The sequence below is a fragment of the Podarcis tiliguerta genome (genome assembly GCF_965153285.1).
Source record: "Podarcis tiliguerta genome assembly, chromosome: 2".
In the NCBI taxonomy this organism is placed as follows: Eukaryota; Metazoa; Chordata; class Lepidosauria; order Squamata; family Lacertidae; genus Podarcis; species Podarcis tiliguerta.
Genome location: NC_139535.1, coordinates 16736585 through 16751980, shown reverse-complemented (window position 1 = coordinate 16751980; position 15396 = coordinate 16736585). Strand labels below are relative to the sequence as shown.

General features: G+C 46.2%; 1 protein-coding gene across 3 annotated transcripts; it reads left to right on the top strand.

Annotated features, from left to right (window-relative positions):
- The first annotated feature begins 217 nt into the window (after nt 1-217).
- On the top strand, nt 218-5703 carry RPP21 (ribonuclease P subunit p21). Of its 3 annotated transcripts, none has more exons than XM_083426799.1 (6): nt 218-619; nt 1250-1364; nt 2413-2513; nt 3012-3094; nt 4227-4367; nt 5091-5703. In XM_083426799.1, the coding sequence occupies exons 2-6, from the start codon at nt 1317-1319 to the stop codon at nt 5285-5287; spliced, it is 570 nt and encodes a 189-aa protein (XP_083282925.1). In that variant the 5' UTR covers nt 218-619; nt 1250-1316; the 3' UTR covers nt 5288-5703. The 3 variants fall into 3 exon arrangements, with proteins under 3 accessions (XP_083282925.1, XP_083282923.1, XP_083282924.1); XM_083426797.1 differs by having other exon boundaries at nt 541-660; XM_083426798.1 differs by having other exon boundaries at nt 545-675.
- The last annotated feature ends 9693 nt before the right edge of the window (nt 5704-15396 follow it).

The following is a 15396-nucleotide window of genomic DNA, read 5'->3' as shown; positions in this document are numbered from 1 at the left end:
GAGCTTGCTTGATGGTACGGGACAAGTGGCCTATGGGGGGGGTGTTTCTGTACATCTTTTGAAGTTGCTTTGCAACTTCTCTGGTCCAATGTTTACAACATTAACATCTGGGGGGCCCTGGCTCCAATAGGCGGAGTTCTCCGACAGCGATGGAATTGCGTGAGATGTTTCAGGGGGCCTGGCTTAGCCATCCCACCTGCTTCTTCCTCCCACTCTGAAACCATTCCCTCCCATTTTGGCACTGGATTATGATGGCGTTCCCTGTCAGAATTCCAGAAGATCGGGGGGGGGGGGGACGGATAAACCATATCTGGCTTTGTCCTGAATCCATCCATCCCCCGATCTTGTCCCACTCCAAGAATACTTCCCATGGGAAAGTCTCTGAGCAGCATCCCTTAGCTGTTTATAACTTTTTAATGGTGCTTGCTGTTCCTGAGAGACCCTGTGCACACCTGGCGCCTCGACTCCCATTTGGTGCTTCGATGTTTCTTTGCATTAATCCACACTAGACTGAGAGCGGACTACATTTCCCAGATGCCTTTGCTGCATCAAACCAGGAAGAGGATGCACGCGGACGGCTTGGTTGGAGAAAGCGATTGATCCGGAGGCGCCTCTTTGCGTAAGTTGTGCTGATGGGGTAACAATCTGGGGGTGCAAAAGGTAGGATCTTTAAGGGTAAATCCAGGAGAGAAAGGGGAGCAGATTTCCATATAAAGGGGATTTAATGGATTAGCACGCTGCGGGAGAGCCCTTGTATCTTATGCATGTTTATCTGGATCTAACTCACTCTACGTTTCATGGCGCTTCCTGCAATTTATTTGCAGCACGGCTCAGTCCTGCCATCTATTTTCATTGCCAAGGAATTTCCCTTGCACGTTGTGGAATCGAGAAAGAACTTGTTTTAAAATAAGAGCAGGGTGATTTTCCTTAACTGCTTGCTTTAAATAATAAGAATGCAAAAATTAATATACTCGCGCTTCTCCGAGTGTTTTCCACATTCACCACTCATCTTTTATTTTTTACACATTTTCTCAGGTTACAATAAGGTATATTGGGTTCACAGTTTCACCCATTGATGCGATTGTTTTTATTTTTGGCCTACGATGAAATAGAATATACAATTAAGATCCAGCAAAAATGGAAGCTGAAGACATTGGAATAGCCCTGTGAGATTGCATGACGTAGGTTGCTGTTTGCTACAATTGCTGCCTGTTTTTTTAAAAAAGAAATAAATCCCTGTTTACTGCAGGTTTCTCTTCTCTTGTGTCAGCACCATCACTAAAAAAAAAAAATTGTAACGATTCCCTGTGTCAGCCATGATAAAAGACAAAGAAGCATTTCAGAGGCTCAGCTTCCTCTACCAGGTAAGGGAGAGTGTTCCTTGTACACCAGTCGTATTTGCTAACTACCACGTTGTTCACAAAATACTGTACTTGCAGAATCCTCATCCTTTCTCTGGCACAACTGAGAGCCTCTACCCTAAACTGGCTTTCTTGTGCTTGGCCTTTTGGCTTCACTTTTATGATTTCCCCGCCTGCCTCTATACCTTTTGCATCACTGGCGGAGGAAGAGGCGTGCGGGGGGAGCACACTGCCCCCAGCAGTGCGATCCCCATGGCCCCCCCCCAGCCTGCGCTAGGTGCCACGCCCCTATGGGTGACACCACGCCCCCAGGATGTTTGCCACGCCCCTACGGGCGGCACACCACGCCCCCAGGACACGCACCAGCCCCGCCCTGCCTGATCCCACCCCACCCCCCCACCCCCCGGTGCCGGAGAATGAAGCTCCGCCACTGTTTTGCATGTGTGTGTCTGGCTCTGTACTTAAAAAACAACACCCCGTTTTGCAGCACTTGCAAAGGCAGAGTGATGTATAAATGGCATAAAGTGTTCAGTATTCCGTCTGAGCAGATCCATGGTTATCCTCAGCTGGCAAGTACGGTAATAGACACAGTGGATGCAAGAGGTGGGAACAGTGAGTGGAGTTGATATAATAACAAAATACAAACAGTGTAGTTTGCAATGATTCAGTTAATTCTCAAATGTATGCCAGACAAGCGCAATGCCCATCAATAACCGCTGCAGTCAGTGAAAATAGCACTATAGTTTTCACATAGCTAAGTAAATTAAAACCTGGAGTGGGACAAACTGCCTAACTATTTTATCCTTCTGCCACTGTAAGCTCTGGTCCATAGAAGCTTATGCTATGGTATGTTTGGCCTATAAACCGCTGCAGGACTGAACTGTTTTTTCCATAAGAGACTTAATAAGTTATGGGTGCTGCCACTGGCAAGGACCTGTCGTGCAGGAAAACCGTGCATTTATGGAATCTGTATGGCCCTGAGTTTCTCAGTGGGGTGGGGGTGGGGGGTGATGCTGAGGATGTTCAACTTACTTCCATTCCCCTGCAACAGGCAGCGCATTGCGTCCTTCGGCAGAACCCAGAGAACCAGGAACTGGCTCGCTTTTATTGCCACACGCAGAACAGCATCAGCCGGCGGCTCGTGTTAAGACAGTGAGTACCCATAAACCCCAGCCACTGGCATTTACAGACATCCTGCTTCTGATACAGGGTACAGGGACGCGGGTGGCGTTGTGGTCTAAACTGCTGAGCCTCTTGGGCTTGCCAATCAGAAGGTCAGCGATTCGAATCTCCGTGACGGGGTGAGCTCCCGTTGCTCCGTCCCAGCTCCTGCCAACCTAGCAGTTCGAAAGCACACCAGTGCAAGTAGATAAATAGGTACCGCTGTGGTGGGAAGGTAAACAGCATTTCTGTGCGCTCTGGTTTCCGTCACGGTGTCCTGTTGCGCCAGAAGCGGTTTAGCCATACTGGCCACACGACCCGGAAAGCTGTCTGTGGACAAACGCCTGCTCCCTCGGCCTGAAAGCGAGATGAGCACCACAACCCCATAGTCGCCTTTGACTGGACTTTACCACCCAGGGGTCCTTTACCTTTACTCAGTTGTCCGACACGACGTTTGCTACTTAACCTTCATTTCCCTTTGTCTTGCAGGGATCCATCTGTGAAAAGAACCATCTGCAAATCTTGCTTCTCGCCTCTCGTCCCTGGAGTCAGCTCCACTGTGCGCCAGAGAAGTGAGTGGCCCTGTCTCTTCTTCCTCCTCCTCTGTGTGGCTATGTGGGCTCTGTGCTCTGGAGAGGCCTCTGGGTCTGGTGCAGAGGTTCCCCTCTTCACAAACGAAGCCAAGAATGGGCTGCACCAAATTGGGAAGGCAGGAAGAAGAAGAGTTTGGATTTGATATCCTGCCTTTCACCCCCTTTAAGGAGCCTCAAAGCGGCTCACATTCTCCTTTCCCTTCCTCCCCCACAACAAACACTCTGTGAGGTGAGTGGGGCTGAGAGACTTCAGAGAAGTGTGACTGGCCTAAGGTCACCCAGCAGCTGCATGTGGAGGAGCGGGGACGCGAACCCGGTTCCCCAGATTACGAGACTACCGCTCTTAACCACTACACCACACTGGCTCCACACTGGAAGGACAAAACAAGGGAGTGTCTTTCCCCTTGAAAGATGTACAGGTGGCACTGTCTACAAACCGAATTACCCTGAGCATTCCCCCAGAATGGTGGCGAATCAGTTCACACATTCCTACTTGCAAGTGTAGCGTGGCCTCCCCCTGGGAACGTGGGTCATATGCTGCATAGGGGCTAGGTGACCATGTCTTTGGATGGCCAGACAAAAGCACCCGGGGGGGTGTGGTAGCAGGGTTGGTAAGGGGCGGAGCCTAGGGATAATCACGAGGGCCTGATGGAGATTTGTGGAGGGCCACATTCAGCCCCCAAGACTTGGGTTCCCAATAGCTGCTCTACAGGGAACCAGTGGCCCTCCAGATGTGGCTGAGGTCCACCTTCCATTATCCCTGTCCATTGGCCATGTCAACTGGGACTGGTGGGATTCAACAACATCTGCAGGGTTCCTCATCCCTGCTTTTTTGGGATCCTCCTTTATTTCTTCTTCGGAGGAAGTAGAGACCACTGGAGAATTAATATTTCTTCCTAACTTCCCTTTATGTGCAGATTATTAGATTGAGAGATGGATTGTTGTGGTTGTGAGCGCAGAAACAAGTGAGGCTGGGCAAAGAAAAAGTGAGGGAACCGATGATATAGCTGAAAGTTTGGGAGGAAAGCTGGAAATATCAGGGCAGGGAAGGAGTCTGACCCACTGTTTTCCAGGCTTCCCTGACTCATTTGCTCCTCGCCTCTCTCACCAGAGTGCCGTCATCAGCGGTGGACCATTGTGCGTTGTCTCACCTGTGGCCTCACCAAGCGTTTCCTCAGCAACCCCAACTACAAGTTGTGGTCAGAGCAACCTGAGGCGTTGCTGGAGACGCCCCCTAGTGAAGGAGCAAAAGGTGAGCGAAGATGTTAAGTGTTTTATTATTATTATTATTATTATTATTATTATTATTATTATTATTATATCCCTCCCCTTCGAGCTGAAAATTTCCAGGGTGGTAGACAACATTTCATCAAATAATAGTACAGTTTGTTCTAATACAAGACAGTAGTTGCCATAAAATTCTAAAACCAGCAAGCATTGTCATATTATTAAAACAATAAGTAACGAAACATGATAAGGAAGAGCAAAACAACCCATCATTTAATCTGCCCTTTTCTGAAGCTGTTCCGGGGGGAGGGGGGGTCAGATGTATCTTCAGTGGCAGGGAGTTCCATATCCAGGGCACCAGGGCAAGGAAGGCCCTGCCTTGGGCTGTCATACAGTGAAATGCACCTGTTGATGGAAGTATAGTAAACGCTTTTCCAGCTGATCTTAAGCCAGTGCTTAAGCCCCAATGCCTTCTCGTAATTCTCTTGAATAAAGGGCTTGAGTTGTTGGGAAAATATGGTAGGGAAACGTTTGGAAAGTTTCCATACAAAGGGAAGGAATTTTGCACAGACAAAGAGGGGGCAGTTGTTGCAGTGGCGGCCATTTTAAGGGTCTTGGGGAAGTTGAAGGGGAGTAAAGATGTGGGCAGCAAAGGTTTGGAGGCCCAAACTAGGTGTGGAGAATGTCGCTGTGGAAAACATTTTTAGGCAGAAGCTTCAATGGGCTGTTTTTCTTTCCTTGTGTCCAGCTTCAGGCCAGACCCCCAGCTCAGTGCAACAGCCCCCCAAGGCCTCCCGAGCAGAAAAGGCCACACCACCTGCAAGTTCTGGACCTCACAGCCGTGCCTCTGAGGAGACGACAGCAGGCACCAAATCTAAAGGGAAGAAGGGGCAACGAACTCTTCCCAGTCAGGCAGGCAACTGTGGCTTGGTAGCAAACACATAAGCCCCAAGTCGGGGCAGAAGAGTCAAATGTGGTTAATACGATTATTGGCTGTGGAGAAAGGACCCTGGATTGTTTGGAAACTAAAACCTAACTGGCTAACCTGTGGGACTTGAATGGCTCAGGTGATTTGAGTTCAGTGATAACGGCCCTCTTTTATAGCACAACTAGCTTTCAGGCACCAGTAAGAGAGGGGTGGCAGCCCATAGCGGCCTAGTGAATGCCACGGCCTGCATTTCTTTTCTCCCACCATCTCCATAGCTTGAGGTTCATTTTCCACCTGGAGGGGTGTCTCCACTTAGGAATTGTTGGAGACCAGGAGATTTTGTTGAACTCCTTCCTGTTAGAACTTGAGGTGATCCGATCTCATGTAACTACGCTATGTAAAAACTTGGAAATAAAATTTTGTTTCAACAGGATCATTCTTGCATTGTGTTCCGAGTCATGCAGTGGCTTCACCCTCAAAGACCTAGTGATAAAGTAGACGCCACACATAAGATTTTGAAGATGGTTCTTTAATTGCAGGATGGCAACTATGACCAGCAGTATCATACATACATATATATCTATATATATATATATATCTATATATATATACACACACACACACATACATACATATATATATATATATATATATATATACACAGTGGCGCCCCGCAAGACAAAATTAATTCGTTCTGCGAGTTTTTTCGTTCTAAGAGTTTTTTCGTCTTGCGAAGCAACTCAGAAAACGGAAAACTCTTTCGTCTTGCGAGTTTTTCGTCTTCCGGGGCATTCGTCTTGCGGGGCACCACTGTATATATATATATTGCAATGCAATGTGTTTCACTCTCTTGAACCCAAGAGAGGGTCTTCTTGCTTCTAAAACTGCTTTGAAGCAGCCCATAAATGATACCATCAACCATGGTATCCTTCTGGAGCGACTCTCTGAACTAGGGGTGGGTGACACCGCTTTACGGTGGTTCCAGTCCTACTTGGATGGTCGTCCCCAGAGGGTGTTGCTTGGGGAATGCTTTTCAGCCCCATGGAACCTTCAACTTGGGGTTCCGCAGGGCTCAGTCCTATCCCCCATGTTGTTTTAACATCTACATGACACCACTGGGTGGGATTATCCGGAGGTTTGGAGTACGTTGTCAGCAGTATGCTGATGGCATTCAGCTTGTATTTCCCCTTTACATCTGCAGGTGAGGTAGTGGAAGTACTGGGCCAGTGTCTTGCCTCGGTAACGGACTGGATGAGAGCCAACAAACTGAAGCTCAATCCAGTTAAGACTGGGGTACTGTTAAGTGGGTGGTTCCCTAGGCCAGATGGGTGGGAGATTGCCTGTTCTCGATGGGGTTACACTTCCTCTGAAGGAGCAGGTTCGTAGTCCTCCTGGATCCTTTGCTGTCGCTCGAGGCTCAGGTGGCCTCAGTAGCCCAGAGTGCCTTCCTTCAGCTTCAGATGGTGGCCCAGCTACACCCCTACTGGACAGGGATAGACTAACTACTGTTGCCTATGCTCCGGTAACCTCAAGCTTCGATTACTGCAATGTGTTATGCCTAGGGCTGCCTCCAAAGATGGTTCTGAAACTTCAGCTAGTGCAGAATTCAGCGGCCAGGTTGCTCACCGGAGCAGAACAGTTTGAGCATATTACACCAATCCTGGCATGACTGCACAGGCTACCAGTTAGTTTTCGGGCCTAATTCAAAGTGCTGGTTTTGACCTATAAATGTCTCAGGACCACAATACCTCAAGGATCACCTTTTTCCATATGAACCTACCCGGACCCTTCTCTGTGTGCCTCTTCCTTGAGAGGTCCGGAGGGTGGCAACTCAAAAACGAGCCTTCTCTGCAGTGGCTCCCCGTCTTTGGAATGGTCTCCCCAGTGAAGTTAACCTGGTACCTTCATTATTTTAGGCACCAGGCAGAAACTTTCCTTTTTAACCACACTTTTGGTTGATTTGATTGTCATCCTATGCCCTTTGGAAATGTGGTGTGTGTGGTTTTTTTTGGGGGGGGGGTTGCGTTGTTTATATTTTGATTTTATTTTGTGAACCCCCCCTGAGACCTCCGGGTATAGGGCGGTATACAAATTCAATAAATAAATAAACTAGTGTCCGCCTCTCTGCCATCTGCTCTGCTGGTCCCAGTTTTGGGGGCTTCTGTCGACATTGCTAACTATCCTCTACAGTTTTCTTTGCATTTGAGTTTGGAGATTTTCGTTTAAATTTGGAGTCTTCAAGCTGGCGTTCAATTTCACTGCTTTGCGGAATCACTGAACCCAAGTTAATTAGGTCTGTTAATTTCAATAGGTTTACTCAGAGTAGAATTAGCATTGAATACTGCCCCCACTTATGCCAGAATACTTTATGCGATGATAATTGTGGGGGAGAAGAAATAATTCTGGAGAAATGGTAGGGTGTGTGTATGTGTTGCTCAATGTTTCTGCTGTTCTCTCCCTTTGCACAATCTCCCTTTCCTTGGAAAGAGATGTTTTACCAAAATCATCATCATCATTGTGGTCATCTTTGTAGTAGCGAGGATTAGGATTGCAGCCTAAATGTGTGTGTGTTGCTCAATTCCCCATTTACCATATTTTTCCTTGTACAGTGGTACCTCAGGTTACATGCGCTTCAGGTTACATGTGCTTCAGATTACAGACTCCGCTAACCCAGAAATAGTACCTCAGGTTAAGAACTTTGCTTCAGGATGAGAACAGAAATCGTGCGGCGGCAGGGGGAGGCCCCACTAGCTGAAGTGGTGCTTCAGGTTAAGTACAGTTTCAGGTTAAGAACGGACCTCTGGAATTAATTAAGTACGTAACCAGAGGTACCACTGTATTAGACTCCCCATGTATAAGATGAAGCCCTATTTTGGGGGACTAAAAATTAAGAAAATGGGGGGAGATTGCCAAGAGTTGTTGAGCTTTTTTTTTGCGGAGGAGGGAAGCAAAACATTTCTATAGCTCTTCTTTGGGAGGCAGTTAGCAAAGAAACACCCTACAGAGCACCACTTTCAATCACACGTGTCAGTAAAGCAACCTACCGTCTGCCCAATCAGCAAAAGCAGACGCAAGGCACTCCCGATTGACGCAGCACCAGCCAATACACAGCGGACGTTGCCGCAATCACCTGTCACCTGCCCAATCACCACTGACACTCTCCTGCTCGCTGCAACAACCAATCGCACATCAGAAAAAAGGCACTACCCATGTATAAGGCAACCCCCCCCCCATTTTATACTTTATTTTTTGGTAAAAAAGGTTGTCTTATACACAGAAAAGTACGGTAATTTGGAGCAGGTGGTGTTAGCAACAACAGCACCATCATCGTAGTAGAAGCAGTGGAATTATGATTGCAACCTGTGCGTGTTGCTGAATGCTTTTGTTGTTGCATCATCATCACCCTAGCACGATATCGTCCTCTTTCAACTCAGCGTTGTCAAATGAACGTGTTGTTATCATTATCATCATTCTTATTACGATCACAGCACAGTCTAGGTGACCTATTGAAACTAATAGCCCTAACTTAGCCATGGGTCTTAAGTCTGAACAAAATTTACTTGAATACCACCCTTAAAAGTGCATGTGGGTTTTTATTTACAGTGGTACCTTGGGTTAAGTACATAATTCATTCCAGAGGTCAGTTCTTAATCAAAAACTGTTCTTAACCTGAAGCACCACTTTAGCTAATGGGGCCTTCTGCTGCTGCCGCGCCACCAGAGCACGATTTCTGTTCTCATCCTGAAGCAAAGTTCTTAACCCGAGGTAATATTTCTGGGTTAGCGGAGTCTGTAACCTGAAGCGTATGTAACCCGAGGTACCACTGTATTTCATAGCTATTGTCATAGCACCACGATAGGACAGAATCCCAGCAGAAGCGCTGACAGAAGGCCTCAATTCCTCCCTCAAAACACACCTGCACAGCCTCTTCTTCCGGTGTCGGGAACAAGAATCTGTGCCACAAGACATGTGCAAGCCCAGCTTTGTGACTTTCTACCAGAACTAAGGTGACTGCCATGACTGCAACCAGTGTTCAAAACTCCCATTGTTCCAGGTGCGTTTTGCGACGGGGAATTTCATTAGCGCGAGCAGTTTCTGAGCTCTGGGCACAGTACTACACCTAAGAATTCAGATTAAAACTGCAGAGTGGAAGGAAAGGAGGGCCTTTTTATGCCTCCCCACTTCCAGCTACTCTCTGAAAACAGGAGAAGAGACCCTCTTAAAGGGGGGTGGGCAGGGGAAGGACTAGACCATGTGAAAAATGAACATAATAGCTGCAGTTCATTTTCAGCTTTGTATTCTTGTTATTTAAAAAGCGTGCCTAGATATTCTGTTGTTGTGCCCATAACCTCTATGGTGCCATTTAGCTCCTAGCTTTCAAATCTCAGTTTCTAACACTGCTGAGATCTCCCTGTTGAGCACTGTAGGGAAAGCCTTTGCCAGTGTAGTTCTCAACAGACTACAGTCACTGACAGCATCTGTTCTAAGCCACAGTGTGGCTTTAGAGCTGGGAGGTCAACAATCAACATGATTTTCTCACGATGCCAGCTTCAGGAGAAATGCTGAGAGCAGAGACAATCCTGGTACGTCGCCTTCCTGGACCTTACAAAGGCCTTTGATCTTGTCAGCTGCAAAGGTCTCTGTGTTCTCGCCTCATCTCTCTTTGGCATATTCTTCTCCCTATTGCTCTCAGATGCCTTCGGCTCAACTGAAGATGGTGTTTTCATCCATTCAAGTGATGGAAGTCTGCCCAACCTGGCATGTCTCTACTCCAAGACCAAGGTGTGGCAGGTCCTCATCTGAGAGAGGTTGTTTGCAGAAGACGCAGCCTTGACAGCGCACACCGAGGAAACTCTACAGAGACTCACCCGCCATTTTGTCCAAGCCTGCAGGGAGTTCGGCCTACCACCAGGCTGGTGAAGACCAACATTCTGAGTCAGGACATCGCCAGCATCACCATTGGTGATCACATGCTGGAGGCGGTAGACGATTTTGTCTACCTGGGTTCCACCATAACCAGCAATCTCTCCCTTGAGGCTGAGCTGGACAAGCCTATTGGCAAGGCAGCTATGGCAATGGCTCACCTCTCCAAAAGGGTTTGGGGGAATGTGATGCCAGCATCCAATACCAAGATGAAGCTCTGCCAGGCTTGTGTGCTGAGCATGTTGCTCTATGGAAGTGAGTCATGAACTTATAACCATCAGGAGTGACACTTCAGTGCCTTCCACATGCGCTGCATCAGGAAGATATTGAATTGTCGCTGGACAGGAAATAATCTAACAGAAAAAGAGAAAGAAAGGTTTCAGAATGAGACAGGTTTGACAGTGGTGAAAAAAGTGAAATATCTGGGAATTATTATGACTTCAAAAAATGGGAACTTATATAAGGATAACTACGAAAAATGTTGGATGGAGATAAAAAAAGATCTAGATATATGGTCTAATCTGAAACTCTCACTGTTAGGTCATATTGCTGTGATAAAGATGAATGTATTGCCAAAAATGTTATTTTTGTTCCAGACACTGCAGATTATTGATAAAATGGACTGTTTCAAGAAGTGGCAGAAAGATATATCCAGATTCGTCTGGCAGGGCAAAAAGCCAAGAATAAAATTTAAAATACTAACAGATGCAAAGGAAAGAGGAGGCTTTGCCCTGCCAGACTTGAAACTTTACTATGAAGCAGCAGCTTTTTGCTGGCTGAAAGAATGGCTACTTCTTGAAAACACAGATATACTGGACTTAGGAGGATTCAATAATGCGTTTGGGTGGCATGCTTACTTATGGTATGACAAGGTTAAAGTTCACAGAATGTTTAAGATTCACATTGTCAGGAAAGCATTGCTTAATGTATGGATTAGATATAAGGATTTCTTTGAAAACAAGACTCCAAGGTGGTTATCTCCGATGGAAGCAAAAGCAGTCAAAAAACTCAATATGGAGGCCAATTGGCCAAAATATTGGGAGATACTAGAACAAGATGGAGATAAATTGAAACTGCAGAGTTTTGACAAATTAAAAAGTAAAGTCCGTGATTGGCTCCATTATCATCAGATAATGGAGGCATATAAATTGGATAGAAAAATTGGCTTCCAGGTGGAAAAATCAAAATTGGAAACAGAATTGCTAGAACCCAAAACTAAGATATTGTCAAGAATGTATAATCTGCTGCTGAAATGGAATACACAGGATGAGGAAGTGAAATCAATAATGATTAAATGGGCACAAGATGTGGGTCACAACATAATGCTAGCCGACTGGGAACGGTTATGGACCACTGGGTTAAAGTTTACGGCATGTAATGCCTTAAGAGAAAATATTATGAAAATGATATACAGATGGTACATAACACCAGTCAAACTAGCAAAAAATTATCATATGCCCGATAACAAATGTTGGAAATGTAAAGAAACTGAAGGTACCTTTTTTCACCTTTGGTGGACATGCCCAAGGATTAAGACCTTTTGGGAGATGATCTATAATGAACTGAAGAAAGTGTTTAAATACACATTCCCGAAGAAACCGGAGGCCTTTCTCCTGGGCATGGTCAATCAAGAGGTACGTATGAAAGACAGAATATTTTTTATGTACGCCACAACAGCAGCAAGAATACTTATTGCAAAGTATTGGAAGACACAAGAATTACCCACGCTGGAGGAATGGCAGATGAAAGTCATGGACTATATGGAATCCGCAGAAATGACTGGCAGAATCAGAGACCAGGGAGAAGAGACGGTGGAGGAAGATTGGAAGAAATTTAAAGACTATTTACAGAAACACTACAAGATTAATGAATGTTAAAATAACATCAGATTGAATGTATAAGGTTATTGGAGTAAAACTTTAAAGATTAGAAGACCCAACATCTTAAGTTCTAAGCATTGAATAAGCTATATTAAGACATTCAAATCAAGAAAGGAGGTTAAATATGACAGAGGGAAGGGATTTGTTGTTTAATTGTATGAATTGGAATACAGGGAAGGGAGACTCGGGGAAGTCAGAGAAACAAGTTAATGCAAGATCAATATGAAGATAAGATTGTTTTTATTTCTGTTGTCTGTAGTATGTTATGTTTGTGTAATTCTGTATGTTTTTGGTGTATTGTTCGTTGTTTTTGTTTTGCTTTGCCGTTTTGTATGTAAAATCGAATAAAATATTTATATATAAAAAAAAAGAATCTGTGCCACAAGACATGCGCAACCCCAGCTTTGTGACTTTCTACCAGAACTAAGGTGACTGCCATGACTGACAGCCAGTGTTCAAAACTCCCATTGTTCTAGGTGCATTTTGTGACAGGGAATTTCATTAGCACAAGCAGTTCCTGTGCTTTGGGCACAGTACAACACCTAAGAATTCAGATTAAAACTGCAGAGTGGAAGGAAAGGAGGGCCTTTTTATGCCTCCCCACTTCCAGCTACTCTCTGAAAACAAGAGAAGAGAGCCTCTTAAAGGGGGGTGGGCAGGGGAAGGACTAGACCCTGTGAAAAATGAACATAATAGCTGCAGTTCATTTTCAGCTTTGTATTCTTGTTATTTAAAAAGCGTGCCTAGACATTCTGTTGTTGTGCCCATAACCTCTATGGTGCCATTTAGCTCCTAGCTTTCAAATCTCAGTTTCCAACACTGCTGAGATCTCCCTGTTGAGCACTGTAGGGAAAGCCTACAGGATGCCAGCTGCAGGAGAAATGCTGAGAGCAGAGACAATCCTGGTACATCGCCTTCCTGGACCTTACAAAGGCCTTTGATCTTGTCAGCTGCAAAGGTCTCTGTGTTCTCGCCTCATCTCTCTTTGGCATATTCTTCTCCCTATTGCTCTCAGATGCCTTCGGCTCAACTGAAGATGGTGTGTTCATCCATTCAAGGAGTGATGGGAGTCTGCCCAACCTGGCACGTCTCCACTCCAAGACCAAGGTGTGGCAGGTCCTCATCTGAGAGAGGTTGTTTGCAGAAGACGCACCCTTGACAGTGCACACCGAGGAAACTCTACAGAGACTCGCCCGCCATTTTGTCCAAGCCTGCAGGGAGTTCGGCCTACCACCAGGCTGAGTCAGGACATCGCCAGCATCACCATTGGTGATCACATGCTGGAGGTGGTAGACGATTTTGTCTACCTGGGTTCCACCATAACCAGCAATCTCTCCCTTGAGGCTGAGCTGGACAAGCCTATTGGCAAGGCAGCTATGGCAATGGCTCACCTCTCCAAAAGGGTTTGGGGGAATGTGATGCCAGCATCCAATACCAAGATGAAGCTCTGCCAGGCTTGTGTGCTGAGCATGTTGCTCTATGGAAGTGAGTCGTGAACTTATAACCATCAGGAGTGACACTTCAGTGCCTTCCACATGCGCTGCATCAGGAAGATTTTGAATTGTCGCTGGACAGGAAATAATCTAACAGAAAAAGAGAAAGAAAGGTTTCAGAATGAGACAGGTTTGACAGTGGTGAAACTCTATGGAAGTGAGTCATGAACTTATAACCATCAGGAGTGACACTTCAGTACCTTCCACATGCGCTGCGTCAGGAAGATTTTGAATTGTTGCTGGACAGGAAATAATAATAATAATAATAATAATAATAATAATAATAATAATAATAATAATTTTATTTATTCCCCGCCCTCCCCAGCCAAGACCGGGCTCAGGGCAGCTAACACCAGATATAAAAACAATTGATTGAAATACAACTTAAAAAACAAGATTAAAACACAACATTAAAATGCAGCCTCATTTCAGTAGAAACTCAAATCAAAAACTTTTTTGGTGATGAAAACGTCAAGTCTTCACCAAGGCTAACTATCCAGAATGGTCCTACATGGGCCAGAAAAAAGCCAGGGAAGTCCCCAAATAGGAGTTCCATCACAGAAGGAGAAAGGAAAAAAAGAAAAAGGGCTAGAGGATCAAGTTGATTCCAAGCCAAAGGCCAGGTGGAACAACTCTGTCTTATAGGCCCTGGTCTCATGAAACAGAGCATTCCACCAGGCCGGCGCTAGTGTAGAAAAGGCCCTGGCTCTGGTTGAGGCTAATCTCAACCAGAGAGAGCCAGTGTGGTGTAGTGGTTAAGAGCAGTAGTCTCGTAAGTCTGGGGAACCGGGTTCGCGTCTCCGCTCCTCCACAAGCAGCTGCTGGGTGACCTTGGGCCAGTCATACTTCTTTGAAGTCTCTCAGCCCCACTCACCTCACGGAGTGTTTGTTGTGGGGGAGGAAGGGAAAGGAGAATGTTAGCCGCTTGGAGACTCCTTAAAGGGAGTGAAAGGCGGGATATCAAATCCAAACTCTTCTTCTCTTCTTAATCTGACTTCCTTAGGGCCTGGGACCTCTAGGGTGTTGCTATTTATGGACCTTAAGCTCCTCCATGGGACATACCAGGAGAGGCAGTCCCGTAGGTGCAAGGATCCTACCAGGAAAGAGTTTCAAACAAACGTGCTCTCCCAAGTCCACATTCCCAACATGTTTGCACTCCTGTGTCAGCGACGTCTACGCTGGCTTGGTCATGGCTACACGGATATGCTCTATGGGGCTTCAGGTACCAGGACCATTGGCAGACTGACTGTGTTACAAAGATGTCTGCAAATGGCAACGTCAACCCTGACATGTGGGAATCCCTTGCAGATGACCGCAGTGCTTGGAGGCAGACAGGCAGGTCATGTATTCATAGCAATGGCCAGAGGAGAATGACCTCTGGGAGGAGGGCAGAGAGAAGAAAGACCATGGTGCATCTGCAGGAGCATAACTGGACGCCTTCGTCTTTTCCAGCTGCAACAAATGTGTATCTCTCGTATTGGTCTCTGCAGCCACAGTAGGTGCTGCAACCTTCAAAGAGTTTGACTTCACCCCAGAGGCTCACTCCGCCATCATCTGCTGAGACTGACAGGTGCCAATTTAGTGCATCATGGATCCTACCCATCTGGATACGCAGGAGTAAGTGGGTAGGTACTGGCAGCAACTGCCAGAGAGTAAGACACAGTGGCAGCCCTGCAGGGCTCTTGTATTGCAGTTGGGCAACAAAGGGGTATAAGAGGCTCTCTTGAGCTTCTCCCTGTCCTTCGTTCCAGGGTGGACCTAACAATGCCAGCAGTTCAAATGTTGTGAAAGAGGCAGTTCTTCACTGAAAACAGTATGGAATAAAAGCAG

Excerpts from the sequence above, each read along its gene's own strand:
- RPP21 (XM_083426799.1), top strand. The coding sequence starts at position 1,317 with ATGATAAAAGACAAAGAAGCATTTCAGAGGCTCAGCTTCCTCTACCAG. Across the intron at positions 2,514-3,011 it reads CGGCGGCTCGTGTTAAGACA|GGATCCATCTGTGAAAAGAA; the intron begins GTGAGTACCCAT and ends TTTGTCTTGCAG. Across the intron at positions 3,095-4,226 it reads CTCCACTGTGCGCCAGAGAA|AGTGCCGTCATCAGCGGTGG; the intron begins GTGAGTGGCCCT and ends CTCTCTCACCAG.